General features: G+C 47.3%; 1 protein-coding gene across 2 annotated transcripts; it reads left to right on the plus strand.

Moving 5' to 3' along the window:
• The first annotated feature begins 1,568 nt into the window (after positions 1-1,568).
• On the plus strand, positions 1,569-12,869 carry CD2 (CD2 molecule). 2 transcript variants are annotated; one of them, XM_036868593.1, is made up of 6 exons: positions 1,569-1,656; positions 1,795-2,100; positions 6,441-6,674; positions 10,730-10,833; positions 11,010-11,132; positions 12,225-12,330. In XM_036868593.1, the coding sequence occupies exons 1-6, from the start codon at positions 1,596-1,598 to the stop codon at positions 12,240-12,242; spliced, it is 846 nt and encodes a 281-aa protein (XP_036724488.1). In that variant the 5' UTR covers positions 1,569-1,595; the 3' UTR covers positions 12,243-12,330. The 2 variants fall into 2 exon arrangements, with proteins under 2 accessions (XP_036724488.1, XP_036724482.1); XM_036868587.1 differs by lacking the exon at positions 10,730-10,833 and having other exon boundaries at positions 12,225-12,869.
• Positions 12,870-13,101: the final 232 nt, after the last annotated feature.

Raw genomic sequence — 13,101 nt, forward strand, 5'->3', positions numbered from 1 at the left:
TTTTTTGTAGCACTGTGTAATACTTTTAACATTTAAAAACGTAATCCAACTGCGTTGTATTTTTGTGGATGATGTGAATTAGGGATTTGCCACACAATCGTGAGGTAAATATTCTATTCAGGCTTCCTTTTGCCCAGTGGTTGAGATCCATTGTTTTGACTTACTTTCATTTCCTGGGCAACTTTCTGAGACAGGACATCCATAGTTGCACCTAAAGTTGAAACAGAAAACAAGCACAATTTTTAAGATTTTTGCTCACTCTATCCTAAAGAATCATAAAGCTAGAATTTTACATTGGAAATCTGTAACTGGGTGTTCCTCTCTCTATAGCTGGGTCTCTCTGTGCCTCTTTTTCTGGCTGTGTTCATCAGTGCCTCTCTGTTTCTCTCCCTGTCTCACACATTTCTCTCCTCTTTCTTTCTCCTGGTCCTCTAGCACTTCTCTTTTTTCTCCTTATCTCTTCCTTTCCTTAACCATCTACAGTGTTAACCATCTTAAATGTTTCTTGGATGATTTGTTCTGGTTGTTTAATAGCATTTCATAGTCTCAATGCATTTTTGTTTGTTTTGGAACAATTTTTTATTTACCTATCTGTGAATTTCAATATAGTTATAAAATGTATGCTAGGCTTCCTTGGTGGCCCAGTGGTTGAGAATCTGCCTGCCAATGCAGGGGACACGGGTTCTGAGCCCTGGTCTGGGAAGATCCCACATGCCGCGGAGCAACTAGGCCCGTGAGCCACAACTACTGAGCCTGCGCGTCTGGAGCCTGTGCTCCGCAACAAGAGAGGCCGTGATAATGAGAGGCCCGCGCACCGCGATGAAGAGTGGCCCCCACTCGCCGCAACCAGAGAAAGCCCTCGCACAGAAACGAAGACCCAACACAGCCAAAAATAAATAAATAAAAAATTAATTAATAAATACAAAATTTTTTAAAAAATGTATGCTAAACATAAGATTTGGGGATTTCAAGCATTTACAGCTGAGACTCAATTTATATTTGTTTCTTTTTATCACATAAACAGTCTTAGAACATTTAAAATGCCTTTTGAGAAAGAGAAAAAATTCCACTTTCATAATTATTTAGTATGTATACATTTTCCAGTATTCGTAATCATGGAATAAATGATTGTATTCTACTAACTATTCGCTTATAAACATTTACCTATATTTCTATGTGGTCCTGTTAGGGACATTACAGCAGAACGGATAGAAGATGGGCCGTATGGTTGGATTTGGCTCCTTGTTAACTAAAGGGTGATCCTGAGTGATTTGTTTAGCCTCTTAGTTCCTTTTCTCTTCGATGGGAATACTAAAACCCACCCAAGGTTGTTGTGAGGATTAAAATGTTATAAGAAGATACACACTCATAAATATACCTGCTTTGGCAAAGGAGCACATCAGCCAGGTTTTGTATGTGTGTGCGCGTGCGTGCACGCGTGTGTGTGTGTGTGTGTGTCTGTTTTCTATGTCACTGTAAAGAAGCAAAAAGGAGAGGCACGTGGTTAAGCTCTCAGGCAGTGCATTCCACTGGTGTTATTTCAGTTCCTTTTAAAAGAAGAGCTCAGAGTCACAAGAAGGAAACTAACCCCAAAGATGAGCCTTACGTGTAAAATCTTAGCCAGCTTCCTTCTGATTTTCGCTGTTTCCACCAAAGGTAAGTTGGTGCGTGGGTCTCCACTGTCACCATTAGAAGCTTCTTTGGCAACCCTGAAGTGAGTGCAAGAATCAGAGAAGTCACAGCCCAGCTTTCCTCGGCAGTGAGCTACCTCAGTAACTTTCTTGCTTTTTGTAGGTGAGGTCTCTGAAAATACTAAAGTCATCTGGGGTCGTCTGGATCATGACATCAACCTGGACATTCCTGGTTTCCAAATGAATGATGGGATAGCAGACACACGATGGGACAAAAACAAAATCAAGATCGCACAATTAAAACAAGACAAGCCACCTTACCAGATAACGGACACGTATGTGATGTTAAAAAATGGAACTCTGAAAATTAAAGCTCTGAAGAGAAATGATAGCGATGTCTACACAGTATCTGTATATGATTCGAATGGAAAAAACATATTGGAGAAAGCATTTGATTTGAAGATTCAAGGTAAGTCTTTGTGCCCTAAATTCCTCCATCTCAGTATGGGTGCTGTTTAGCAAGGTGAGGAATAGCATTTATGAAATGTCCCCAGCCCTGACCTTGGCCTTGGGGGAGCCCTAAAGGAAATCGAATGCATCCCTCCTGCCTCGGTGCAGGCTCCAGTCCTGTGAGAGAGATGGAATCCACAGCTAATAGACCCTCAAGTCTACTTACCTCAAACTCTCTCTTCAGAGGCTTTGGGGATGCAGGGTTGAGTGAAGGATCTGGATTAAGATCCTGCGTTAATCAAGAGGAGGGGAACAGGTGGGGAGAAGAAAAAGGTGGCCGTTCCAGGTGGATGGTGAAGGGCAAGCTAGGTATGAGACTGGGAAGGGGAGGCGGACTGGAGGACAGTGGGTCTTCCATCCAGAGAGACAATTTCAAGCCAGGATGTCCTGAAGGAGTAATTGTAAGGCAGAAAAGGGCTGGAAATGATGAATTTAAGGATGAACAGCCCTTGTTTCTAATCAGCTCAACATCGGCATGATCAACGGTGGAAGATGATATTTGCTGATATCTGTAGAAAATACACAAGGTGTGGCTTTGTATGTCTATGCGTGTACTGGGAGGGCGGTAGTAGCTATTGAAGATGGAAGCGTGAAGCCTAGCTAGGAAGCTGCTGCTTTAATCCAAGTGAAGTAGGGAGGGGCCGGTCTGTGAGACTCAATTCAGGTTTCGCATTGGAATCAGCTGAGGTGCTATTAAAGTTACCAGTGCTAAGTCCCATCCCAGACCAATTTAATCAGAGTTTCTTGGTTCAGGGCCTGGGCATCGTAGGTGCTAAACTCCCCAGGGGATTTTAATGAGCAGCCAAAGCTGATAACTAGTGGCCTAGACTAAAGGGTGCCTATAAAATGCCTAAAGAACGATTACACTGGGGGTCATGTGTGGAGAAAGGATGAACAAAGTGGCTTGAGTTCGGGAGAGAGGGAAGAGAAAGTGCAATAGAATGGAAGTGACAATGAAGTCACAAGTCCAGGGGGTCACTTGGCTGGGTGTGGATAAAAGTGAGAAGAGGAAGCTGTACTTAGCTTGGAGAGGAAGACAGGAACCCCAGCATGAGCACAAGCCAGAGATTCAGTGAGCAAATAAGCATTTCTGTGCTTCGCACAGGAAACGCTGCCAAAGGAAGGGCCCCCTCCTTCTACCTAGAGTCACCATCCAGCCCTGTTCTTGAGCACTCGGACCTGGTAGCAGCCCCCCTCCTACAGTCACAGACACTGTCAGCCCCTCTGCAAATGACAACTTTCCATACCTAGACCTGCACCAGAACGGAGAGTACATTCCAGAAATGGGGCGAGACAGAATGGAGCCAGCAGGGACCTCTGCTTGTGGGCTCTGGGAACCACAGATGTCATGGCTCCTGCCAGCATGGGCTTGAGTGTCCTGTTTTGAACTTGAGCTTCACATTCGTGTTTCCTTTACTGCAGTGGTAATAATGGCTACCAGTGAGATGTCACGTGCTTTGCTACGTGATCTTATTTAAGGTTCCCAACAATCCTGAGAGGTAGCTGTTATTATCCCCTTACTATCTATAAGGAAACAGAAGTGGCTTGACAGGAACAAAGTCAGGATCCAAACCCAAGGCTAGTTTTAGCCAGGATGGAGACATTCCCCCACCCACCACCCCAAACAGCTTTATTGTGGTATAATTCACATACCATAAAATTCACCCATTTGAAATGTATGATTCCATGGCTTGTAGTATATTTACAGAGTTGTACAACCATTACCACAATCAATTTTAGAATGCTTTCATGACCTCAAAAATAAACCTTCACTCCTTGGCCAAAAGACACAGATCTTTGCATGACACAACAGCCATCTCATTGTGTTTGTGTGTGTGTGTGTGTGAATGTCACACAGCATGTCAATTTGTGGGTCCAGTCACCATTTCCTGCCACATGACCTTGGGCAAATTCTCTGTCTGCTCTGAGTCTGATTTTCATAATAATAACTCTATCGGCTATTCAGTGGGACAAGGCTTCAGGGAGACAACTAAGCATAGGTGCCTTGGGCACCTGGGACACAATACCTGCTTCCTCAGTGCTCGTGCTCTCCCCATCTCTTTGTTCCTCCATGCTTCTCAGTCTCCAACCTTGGTACCCACGTCTCCTTAAGGAGGCGGCTGCTGCTGCCAGCTGTGGAACCACTGGAAGGCCCCTTAAAAGCAGATGCTAGTGGGGAAGGAGTTTGTCCTAGCAACCTGGAATCAAAGAGCCTCATCTGTGAGACGTGCCCCACAGGATCCAACCATGCCTCTTGTATGAAACTATCTTACAGAGAGGATGTATGCAAAGATATGACTTCGAGTGGCTGCTCATCTCTGGGTGGTTCATATCAGTGAAATACTGGAAAGGATCTTAAAGTCCCCAGCAGTTAGGAACTTATTAATTAAATCAAGAATAGATCATTTAGGGCTTCCCTGGTGGCGCAGTGGTTGAGAATCTGCCTGCCAATGCAGAGGACACGGGTTCGAGCCCTGGTCTGGGAAGATCCCACATGCCGCGGAGCAACTGGGCCCGCGAGCCACAATTACTGAGCCTGCGCGTCTGGAGCCTGTGCTCCGCAACAAGAGAGGCCGCGATAGTGAGAGGCCCGCGCACCGCGATGAGGAGTGGCCCCCGCTCGCCACAACCAAAGAAAGCCCTCGCGCAGAAACGAAGACCCAACACAGCCATAAATAAATAAATAAATAGATAAGTCAGGGGCTCTTAAAAAAAAAAGGTCATTTAAAAAGATGATGAAAGTGTATATTTATTGGTGTTCCTAAAATAATTTCATAATAGATCATTAAAAGAAAACAGGCAGACTAAAAAAAAATCTATGATCCAGTTTTAGTTTTTAGAACACTATTCATATGTGGTATGCATGGCATAGAAAACATTTGTTAAAGGGACGCATCGAAGCATTAATAATTATTGACTCTGGGTAGTAGAATTGCAAGTGGTTTTTAATCTTCTTGAAACTTTTTTGGTATTTTATCAATTTTTACAGTGATGCGATTTACTCTTATAAATAAAAAAAGAGTATTTCCATTTTGAAAACACAAGCAAACTCCTTGACTCAACCCCTAGCGTATGCACTGATCCTGTCTTGTTGTATGGTGATGTTTTTCCATCCTCTTCATTCTGGGTCACACCAAATCCCTGGATGGGAAAAAAAACCCCTTAATTTCTGCCTGCCTATATTTTGGGACAGAAATGAAATTTGATGAGAAAGTTCGTGGGGAAGACATTATTGTCTGGGAGGGAGGAAATCATAAAAAAAAAAAAAAAGCTATCCATCTGCATAATGAACGGAAAGATGCTGAGAGAGGAAAGTGGCAAGTCTGAGGAAAGAGAGGGAAGGACGAGAAAAAGGGCAGAAGTTGGTCACATGGCTCACAAGTGGTGGAGTAGGATTTGGACCCGGCCCAACTGACGCCAAGGCCAGGGCTTTTTCTTTCATGATGCAGCCTTTGAATATTGTCATGTCAGAAAAGGAGAGGCAGGGCGTGTATGATTATGATTATAACAACTACCACCAATATTGTCAGTACCTGTCAGTGTGCCAGGGCTTTGTCACATGTCATCCCTGCTGTGACAGGTGGGGAATGTCTTTCTTATCCTTCTCTTGTGGATGAGGTCCAGTGAGGTACAGCAGCTCTGGGAAAGCTGAAGGCGCTCCCTCCCTCCAGAGCTTGAACTGTACACCTGGCCCCCTGCTCCCAGGACCTGCTGCTTCATTTGTGACCAAGGCCCCAGGCTACACATGTACCAGTCCTCCAGGGTCAAGTTCGCAGCTGCTCTTAAAACACTGCCCCCACCCCGCTATCCCTCACAGGCTCCTGAGCGTATGGGGATCAGGATATGGTAAACCTCTTACCCGTACTACTGAACTTGGATTTGGAAGGGTGAGCTCCTCTCCTGATTTGCCATTTATTAGTGGGTGCCCTTGGACTGTCCACTTAACCTCTCAGAGCCTTGGGCACTTCATCTGTAAACAAGAAGAAAAACATCTGCCTCTCTGTTTGTTAGGGTGAAATGATATCATATATATGAAAACATTTTAAGGTATAAAACAGCACATAAGCATGTGATATGATGTATTTTTTACTGATATAATGTATCTATAAATATCAGAAATAAATTTGTTCTGAATGTGCTGTATAAATAAAATGAAATAGAAATGATTTTTGAAAATTGCTAGGGGTCTTTGAAATTTTTTCTGGTCCCAAACAAACTCAATTTCCCCTCTCTAAATAGGTATGTCTTTTACAATCAGTAAATGGCCTAATATGAATTGGATCTTTCTTTTCTTTTCAGAGGTGGTCTCGAAACCTGTAATTTCCTGGAGTTGTACCAACAGAACCCTGATCTGCGAGGTAGCAAAAGGAAGTGACCCTAAATTAAAACTGTTTTTAAATGAGACCCGTATCAACGAAAGTCATCAGAAGATCATCACACACAAGTGGAACGGCAAATGGACTGCATCATTCAACTGCGTGGCGAGTAACAATGTCAGTGCCCAAAAGAGCACGGTGACCATCAGCTGTTCAGGTGCGTGGTGGGCACTGGTCAGACACCCCAAGTTCACTTCACAAACACAGCCTTTGAGGCCCACAGCAGAGGACCGCTCCAGGGCCTGGGGGCTTGGGCTGCGAGGCATCCCTGGCTCAGGATGAGGACTGAAAACATACCTCTTTTCCCCGGAAATCTTCAAGGGAAGTCTTAGAGGAGAGAGGAGGTAGTGCTCTATGGTTGCCCATCTTGGGAGTCTTCTCAGGGAGTGTGGTATAACCTCAGGCAATGAAAAAGATTCTCTTCTAGGGGAAAGAATTGCCGAGTAGAAGAGATAAAAGGAGCTGTAACGGTGATCTCACACAGACCGCCACTTCCCAGAGGGGCAAGCTGACTTGCCCACGATCCCTCGGCTAGTCAGTGAGCATGATTGTGGCTCTTAGGGCAATAATAGGGAGCAAAAAAGATTCCTTTCTGGAGGGGAGATGGCTGGCACCTCCTATCAGGGGCAGAGGCAGAAGGGCTGTAGAAACCCTGGGAGTTAGAGGCTTGTGGGGAGGAAGAGCTCGAGGCCAGGGAAGACCATGAACACAGGTGGGCAATGCTCTTACTGCCTCAGAGCAGACAGCCCAGCACCAGAAAGTTCTGAAACTTCAAGAGTCTAAGTTCTTCCCTGGACCGTGAGCTTGATGTGACCACTAGAAGTAATTTTTTTTTTTAAATACATGTATTTATTTTAGGCTGTGTTGGGTCTTGGTTGCTGCGTGCGGGCCTTCTCTAGTTGTGGTGAGCAGGGGCTACTCTTTGTTGCAGTGCGCAGGCTTCTCATTGCAGTGGCTTCTCTCATTGTGGAGCACGGGCTCTAGGTGCACGGGCTTCAGTAGTTGTGGCACGAGGGCTCAGTAGTTGTGGCTCACGGGCTCTAGAGCACAGGCTCAGTAGTTGTGGCGCACGGGCCCAGTTGCTCCGTGGCACGTGGGATCTTCCCGGACCAGGGATCAAACCCGTGTCCCCTGCATTGGCAGGCCGGTTCTTAACCACTGTGCCACCAGGGAAGCCCCTAGAAGTAATTTTTGAAACGTGGCCTGCTCTGGGAGCCAGGGGTCTTGACATCTAGTTTGGGCCTGTCCAAATCTATAGGGATGACCTGGACAGAGTTCTTCTCCTTTCTGGGCTTCAGCCTCCTGGTGCACAAAGAAGATGAGCCCTGTGATCCCCAAGAGTCTACTCATCTGATACTCTGGGATTATCTTTCCACTGCTGTCTAGTCAACCCCCTGACAAGAAACTGAGCACAAAAGATAGTTATTTGGCCAGAGACCCTGAGTTTCTATAGTGAGTATGGCTGGTCAGTGACCCTAGGAAGCAGCCCTGAGCTGATGTGAAGTCAGAAGTGAGACTTTTTAATATACATTTTGAATTAGTTATCAGTTGCTGCGTAACAAACAACCCCATATTTAGTGGCTTAAAACACAAGCAGTTATTATCTCACAGTTTCTGTGGGACATGGATCTGGGAGGGACTTAACTGGATGTTTCTGGCTCAGAGTCTTTCATGAAGCTATAATCAAGACACAGGCAGGAGCTGAAGTCATGTCAGTCAGGTGCAAGCACTACTGGGGGAGCATGCATGTCCAAGTTCACTCACGGGGGCAGCATTGGGCTGCCTCACAATATGGCAGCTACTTCCCTCAGAGCAGCCTAAGAAAGAGCAACAACAAGCACCCAAGACAAAAGCTGTGGTCTTTTTGTACTTGATCTCAGGAGTGATAGATGTCCCATCACTGCTGCGGTATTCTATTCATTAGGAGCCTCTCAGTAAGTCCAGCCCACGTTGAATCAGAAGGGGTCTCACATCAGTGGGAATGCCAGGAGGCAGGGCTCAACGGGGACCATCCTAGAGTCTGCCAGTCACACGCTCAGACCAGCGTCGCTTCACCTCCTATGAAGTCTATGTCTGCCCACCAGCCGTCCCTCCGTGGCCCCCATCACTAAGGCACAGTGAGTGAAGTCGCCCCTCCTCGACTTCACAAGCTCTTATCCCCTTTTAGGAGGCTCTTGATTAGAGTTGCCAGATTTAGCAAATAAAAAGAGACAGTATAAATGTGTTCCAAGTGTTGCGTGGGACATACTTATACTAAAAACTATTCGTTGTTTATTTCAAATTTAACTGGGCATCCGGTGTTTTATCTGGCAGCCCTACTCCACGCTTATTTTAACTAGATCCCACCAGTATAAAAATGTGTGTGCATGAAGGATGGAGCGAGGGAAGAAGGGCTTTGGGGGAAGCTGAGGTTTGAAGACTGGAGCATTCCTGTCCCTGACTCTGTGGTACAGAGTGGGAGCCAGTTTGGGAAAGGGCCACTGGAGAGATGGGAGGAGTACCTAGGGGGAGACTGGGGAGGAAAGGGCTGCTCTTGAAGACCCTAAAATGGATCTCGATGTTTCGTCCTAAAAGGTCAAGGCAGAGAGGAGCAATGATAAGATCAACCACTTGGCTCAGAAAAGAATGAGCATGTACTTAAAACCAAAACAGTAGGAGGAAGGAGCAGGTTTGGACACACAAGAAGGACTCCACCACATAAACTCGCAGGCACATTACCTCCAAGAGGGAGTGCAGGAAGGAGCGTGGCTGGATTTAGTGACTGCGAGGACGTAGCTTTGAATGACAGAGCCACAGCTGCCTCTGAGACAGGCTGGAACATTCCCCGCAGAAAGCACCCAGAGGCTGTGCTGGACAAATCTGTGAACAGACTGTGTAAGGCGCTCCTACATTCCCAAGTGTGCCCAGATAGGGGCGTGCTTGCCCTGCCTGAGGGCTCTGAGAAGACAAGCTAGTGGCTTCATGGTTTAGCCCCTGCTCCCCAACTGGTCCTAGGCCCATGCCCCCCCCCCAACCCCCGACCAAGGTCAGACCCTGGGAAGTCCTTGGCTCAGCCCAAGGTGGACTCCAAGAGCCCTGGCCCTTCCTCCAAGCAGGCAGAGCCTAAAAGACCAACCTAACTTTCCCGGTCCAGTTTCACAGCAGGTTAGGATTATGCTTGCTTTCCTAACGGAAGCCCCTTCATCCACAGAGCATAGAGAGGCTGTGCAACCGGCAGGCAAAGAATGGGTCAGAGAGAGACTTAGGAAAGAAAGCAAGGATTAACAAACCACCGCAGTCTGAAAACCTGTTTAGTTTCGTTTCTGAGCCTCCAGCTTGCTCCTGGGGCCCATCCTGGGCTTCATGTACAATAGTATCTTCCCAGGAATGTTTGGCTAGAGAAGGGTTTCCTTGTTTTCCAAGGTTTCCTTGGTTTCCTGAGCTCCATTTGTTCTCCAGATGTACGAGTCCCCTGACCCCTGGCCCCAGCTGCTGCCTCTGTGACTGCTGTTGACTCACAAAAGGGATGGCCCAGCATCCCTCCCGGGAAATAGCTCCCAGAAGCACCGGTGCACAGAACTGTAGTCAGAGCAGACCTTCATCTTTGTGTGTAGTTTTACAGTTTACAAAGCACTTTCACATCCATTATCTGATTGACTTCCAGCAGCCGCCTGTGATGTAAGTTCCTTATCTCCATTTTTTAAAGACAGGAACAGGCTCAGAGAGGTGGAGTAACTTGCCAAAGGTCACACAGCTCTTGCCTAGAAGAGCCTGCACTCAAACCCATTTCTCTTAACACAGTCGTTGTTATCCTCATTGCATGACAGCAGCTGAAGGTCTGTGAGCTGAAGATCAAGTCCACTGCTGCTGCTAACTCGCTGTGTGTTTGAGTTTCTCTCACAGGCCAGGGAAAGTCTGGGACGGGGTGCTGCCTCTGAGGTCAGAGAACTGGGTTGGACACGTGAAACATGTATCCTGTCTTTAGAAACTTTCTGGCCAAGAGGGTGAGAAAAAAATCATGACGTGGGAGGGCAGACAGAGATGAAGCTGGAAAAACAGTGCAGAAACATGGAGATGAGGGGCTGCTTAAAGGAACCACTCAGGAATGGATACGGTGTGGCCTCAGGCAACTCATCCTCCCTCCCTGGGCCTTGTCTGTGAAACTAGAGATTACCCTAGATCTTCTCTAAACTCTTTCTCAGATCTAAACTTCTGTGACATTCTCCTTGATAGGGGACAGTGCTTGGTACATGAAGAATCAGGCATTTGTGGTTCAGGAGAGCAGTTCTCCAAGGAGCGTTCTGAGAGGGCTTATCCTGGACCCTGCACCCGCTCAGGTATTGACCCAGTTCACCAGCCTCCATGAGCTTGTCTTCCCTGAGGCTGAAAAGTCCCACCAAGCTCTTTTATCTGAAAGATAGGAGGCAGGAGTCCTCAAGTCCTTGGCCAGAGCAACGAAATGGCCCCTCTTCCCAGGACCCTCCCATCCATCCCACGTCTGTTCCTCTTGCAGAGAAAGGTCTGGATATCTATCTCATCATCGGCATTTGTGGAGGAGGGACCGTCTTCCTGGTCTTCGTGGCGCTACTCGTTTTCTACATTAGCAAGAGGAAAAAACAGAGGAGAAAGAGAAATGGTAAGCTCCCTCTCTTCTGTCCCACCGCAGGTCTGGGTGAAATCCCCGTGGAAACAACTCATGGGTCTGGCACTTAGAGTCTGGAAAGAAGATAATGGAGATGGGTAGTTTCAGAATGTCAGGGCTGTAACCGGCAGTTACAGTTTGTTCCGTTTTGTGGTTAGCTTGATTTTTGAAAAACAAATTCTCAGGGGTAACAATGTGGGAGCTTTGAGAAGCTCCATCCAGGCCGGCCTCATTGGAATCCACCACCTGAGGCTGACTGGGTATAAAGCTGTGTGGACATATGTTGAATGAGCCACATATATCTATGTGGGTAGAAAGATAAGCTTCGAAACACCGTTTCTATGAACAAACATCTTGTCTTCTCCTGAGGGTGTGGCCAAGGTGGGTTCAAGACCAAGCTCCTAGGAACACAGGTAACATTTCAGGACATCACAGGGACTCCCAGGAACACACTTGTTCTAAAACTGGATGTTTATATCCCCTTTCCCATTCACTGTTCCAAGGGGAGGGGTTAGGGCTGTGAGCGTTTCTTCCTTGAATCAGGCCTGTCTGACAACTCACCTAGAATGAGAAAGTTATGCTCATAAGTGAGGAGATGGCTCAAGGAGCATCCAGGCCACTCCAAGCAGTGTGGGTGAATTACAGCAGAACTGGGTGAAAGGCAGATCTAACGGAGAGACGCATCCAGAGGCAGGTAGGGACTAATGTCCTCTCTGACTACTCAGAGCTTATTACAAGGGCTCTAACCCTGCCATGCTCTAGGGCATGATCCCTGGGATGACTCAGAGGCAGGGCTGGGGTCTGAGTGCCCTCTCTGCTCCCTGGAGACCCAGGCACAAAACCATCTAAAGCCCTGGGCTCTAAAGCCCTAGGCTCTCCCTCTATCTTTCTGGTGGGCATTTCTGTCTCCCCTACCCCCCCAAGGCCTGGAATCTCTAGAGGGTAGAGGTGGCTTCTGCTTCCTCATCGTATCCCCCAGAGCAGCTAGCGTGACATCTTGTACACAGGAGGGACACTCAATAAATCGTTACATTGATCTTGATTGTATCTTGCCAAGAAAACTCTTCAGAGGTTTTATTGTTGCAGATGAGGAGCTGGAGATAAGAGGGAAGAGAGTGACCCCTGAGGAAAGGGGCTTGAAGCCCCACCAAATTCCAGGCTCAACTCCTCAAAATCCAGCCATGTCCCAAACTCCTCCAATACCTGGTCATCGTTCCCAAGCACCCGCTCGTCGTCCCAGGCCTCCTGGCCCCCGTGTCCAGCACCAGCAGAAGAAGAGGCCTCCTCCTACCCTGGGCAAACAAGTTCACCAGCAAAAAGGCCCTCCCCTCCCCAAGCCTCGAGTTCAAACGAAACCTCCCTATGAGGCTGAGGAAAACTCATAACTGTCTCCTGACACAGCTGTCCTCTTCCTCTAACTAAAAGAGATTAAAAACCGTCCTTTCCCATAAAAGGCACTGTGGAATTTCTCCACTCCAGGTGTGCACGCCCACATTTCCATCAAGTGTGCTCTACAAGCAGACCATGATCACCTCCCCAGCCCAGGAGCCACAGCCATGTCTGTATCTTCCAGCTCAGCCATGTGGTCTGACGTCTGGAGTCTCTGGCCTCCTCACAGAGCTCCACCTCACCAGGAAGGGAAAATCAATAAAGGTGCACACATTAGGATGATGGGTGATTGGGCGCAGAATCCTAGAGCTCTCCTACCCTTCCTCTCAGAGCACGTGCAGGTGTCAGATGTCAAGCAGTCACTGTGGCCATGTCTTGCTGCAAGCAGCTTCCTGCTTGAGAGACCCTTGGTTTTCTTAGGTGGACACTTGCTCACTGTATCAGGAGTCCAATGAAACAAAAGCCTTGACTTGACCCCAGCGTCTACTCGTTGTAGAAAGGAGCCCAGCATCCAGCTGCTGAATGAGAAAGAGGCTAGTGGGTGGGGTGTGACAGCAGGACCAAATTTGGCCAT

Source organism: Balaenoptera musculus, chromosome 1, assembly GCF_009873245.2.
Source record: "Balaenoptera musculus isolate JJ_BM4_2016_0621 chromosome 1, mBalMus1.pri.v3, whole genome shotgun sequence".
Classification (NCBI taxonomy): Eukaryota; Metazoa; Chordata; class Mammalia; order Artiodactyla; family Balaenopteridae; genus Balaenoptera; species Balaenoptera musculus.

Coding starts and splice junctions, on each gene's coding strand:
- CD2 (XM_036868587.1), top strand. CDS start 1,596: ATGAGCCTTACGTGTAAAATCTTAGCCAGCTTCCTTCTGATTTTCGCT. Junction 1,657..1,794: donor TTTCGCTGTTTCCACCAAAG/GTAAGTTGGTGC, acceptor TGCTTTTTGTAG/GTGAGGTCTCTGAAAATACT. Junction 11,133..12,224: donor ACAGAGGAGAAAGAGAAATG/GTAAGCTCCCTC, acceptor TTATTGTTGCAG/ATGAGGAGCTGGAGATAAGA.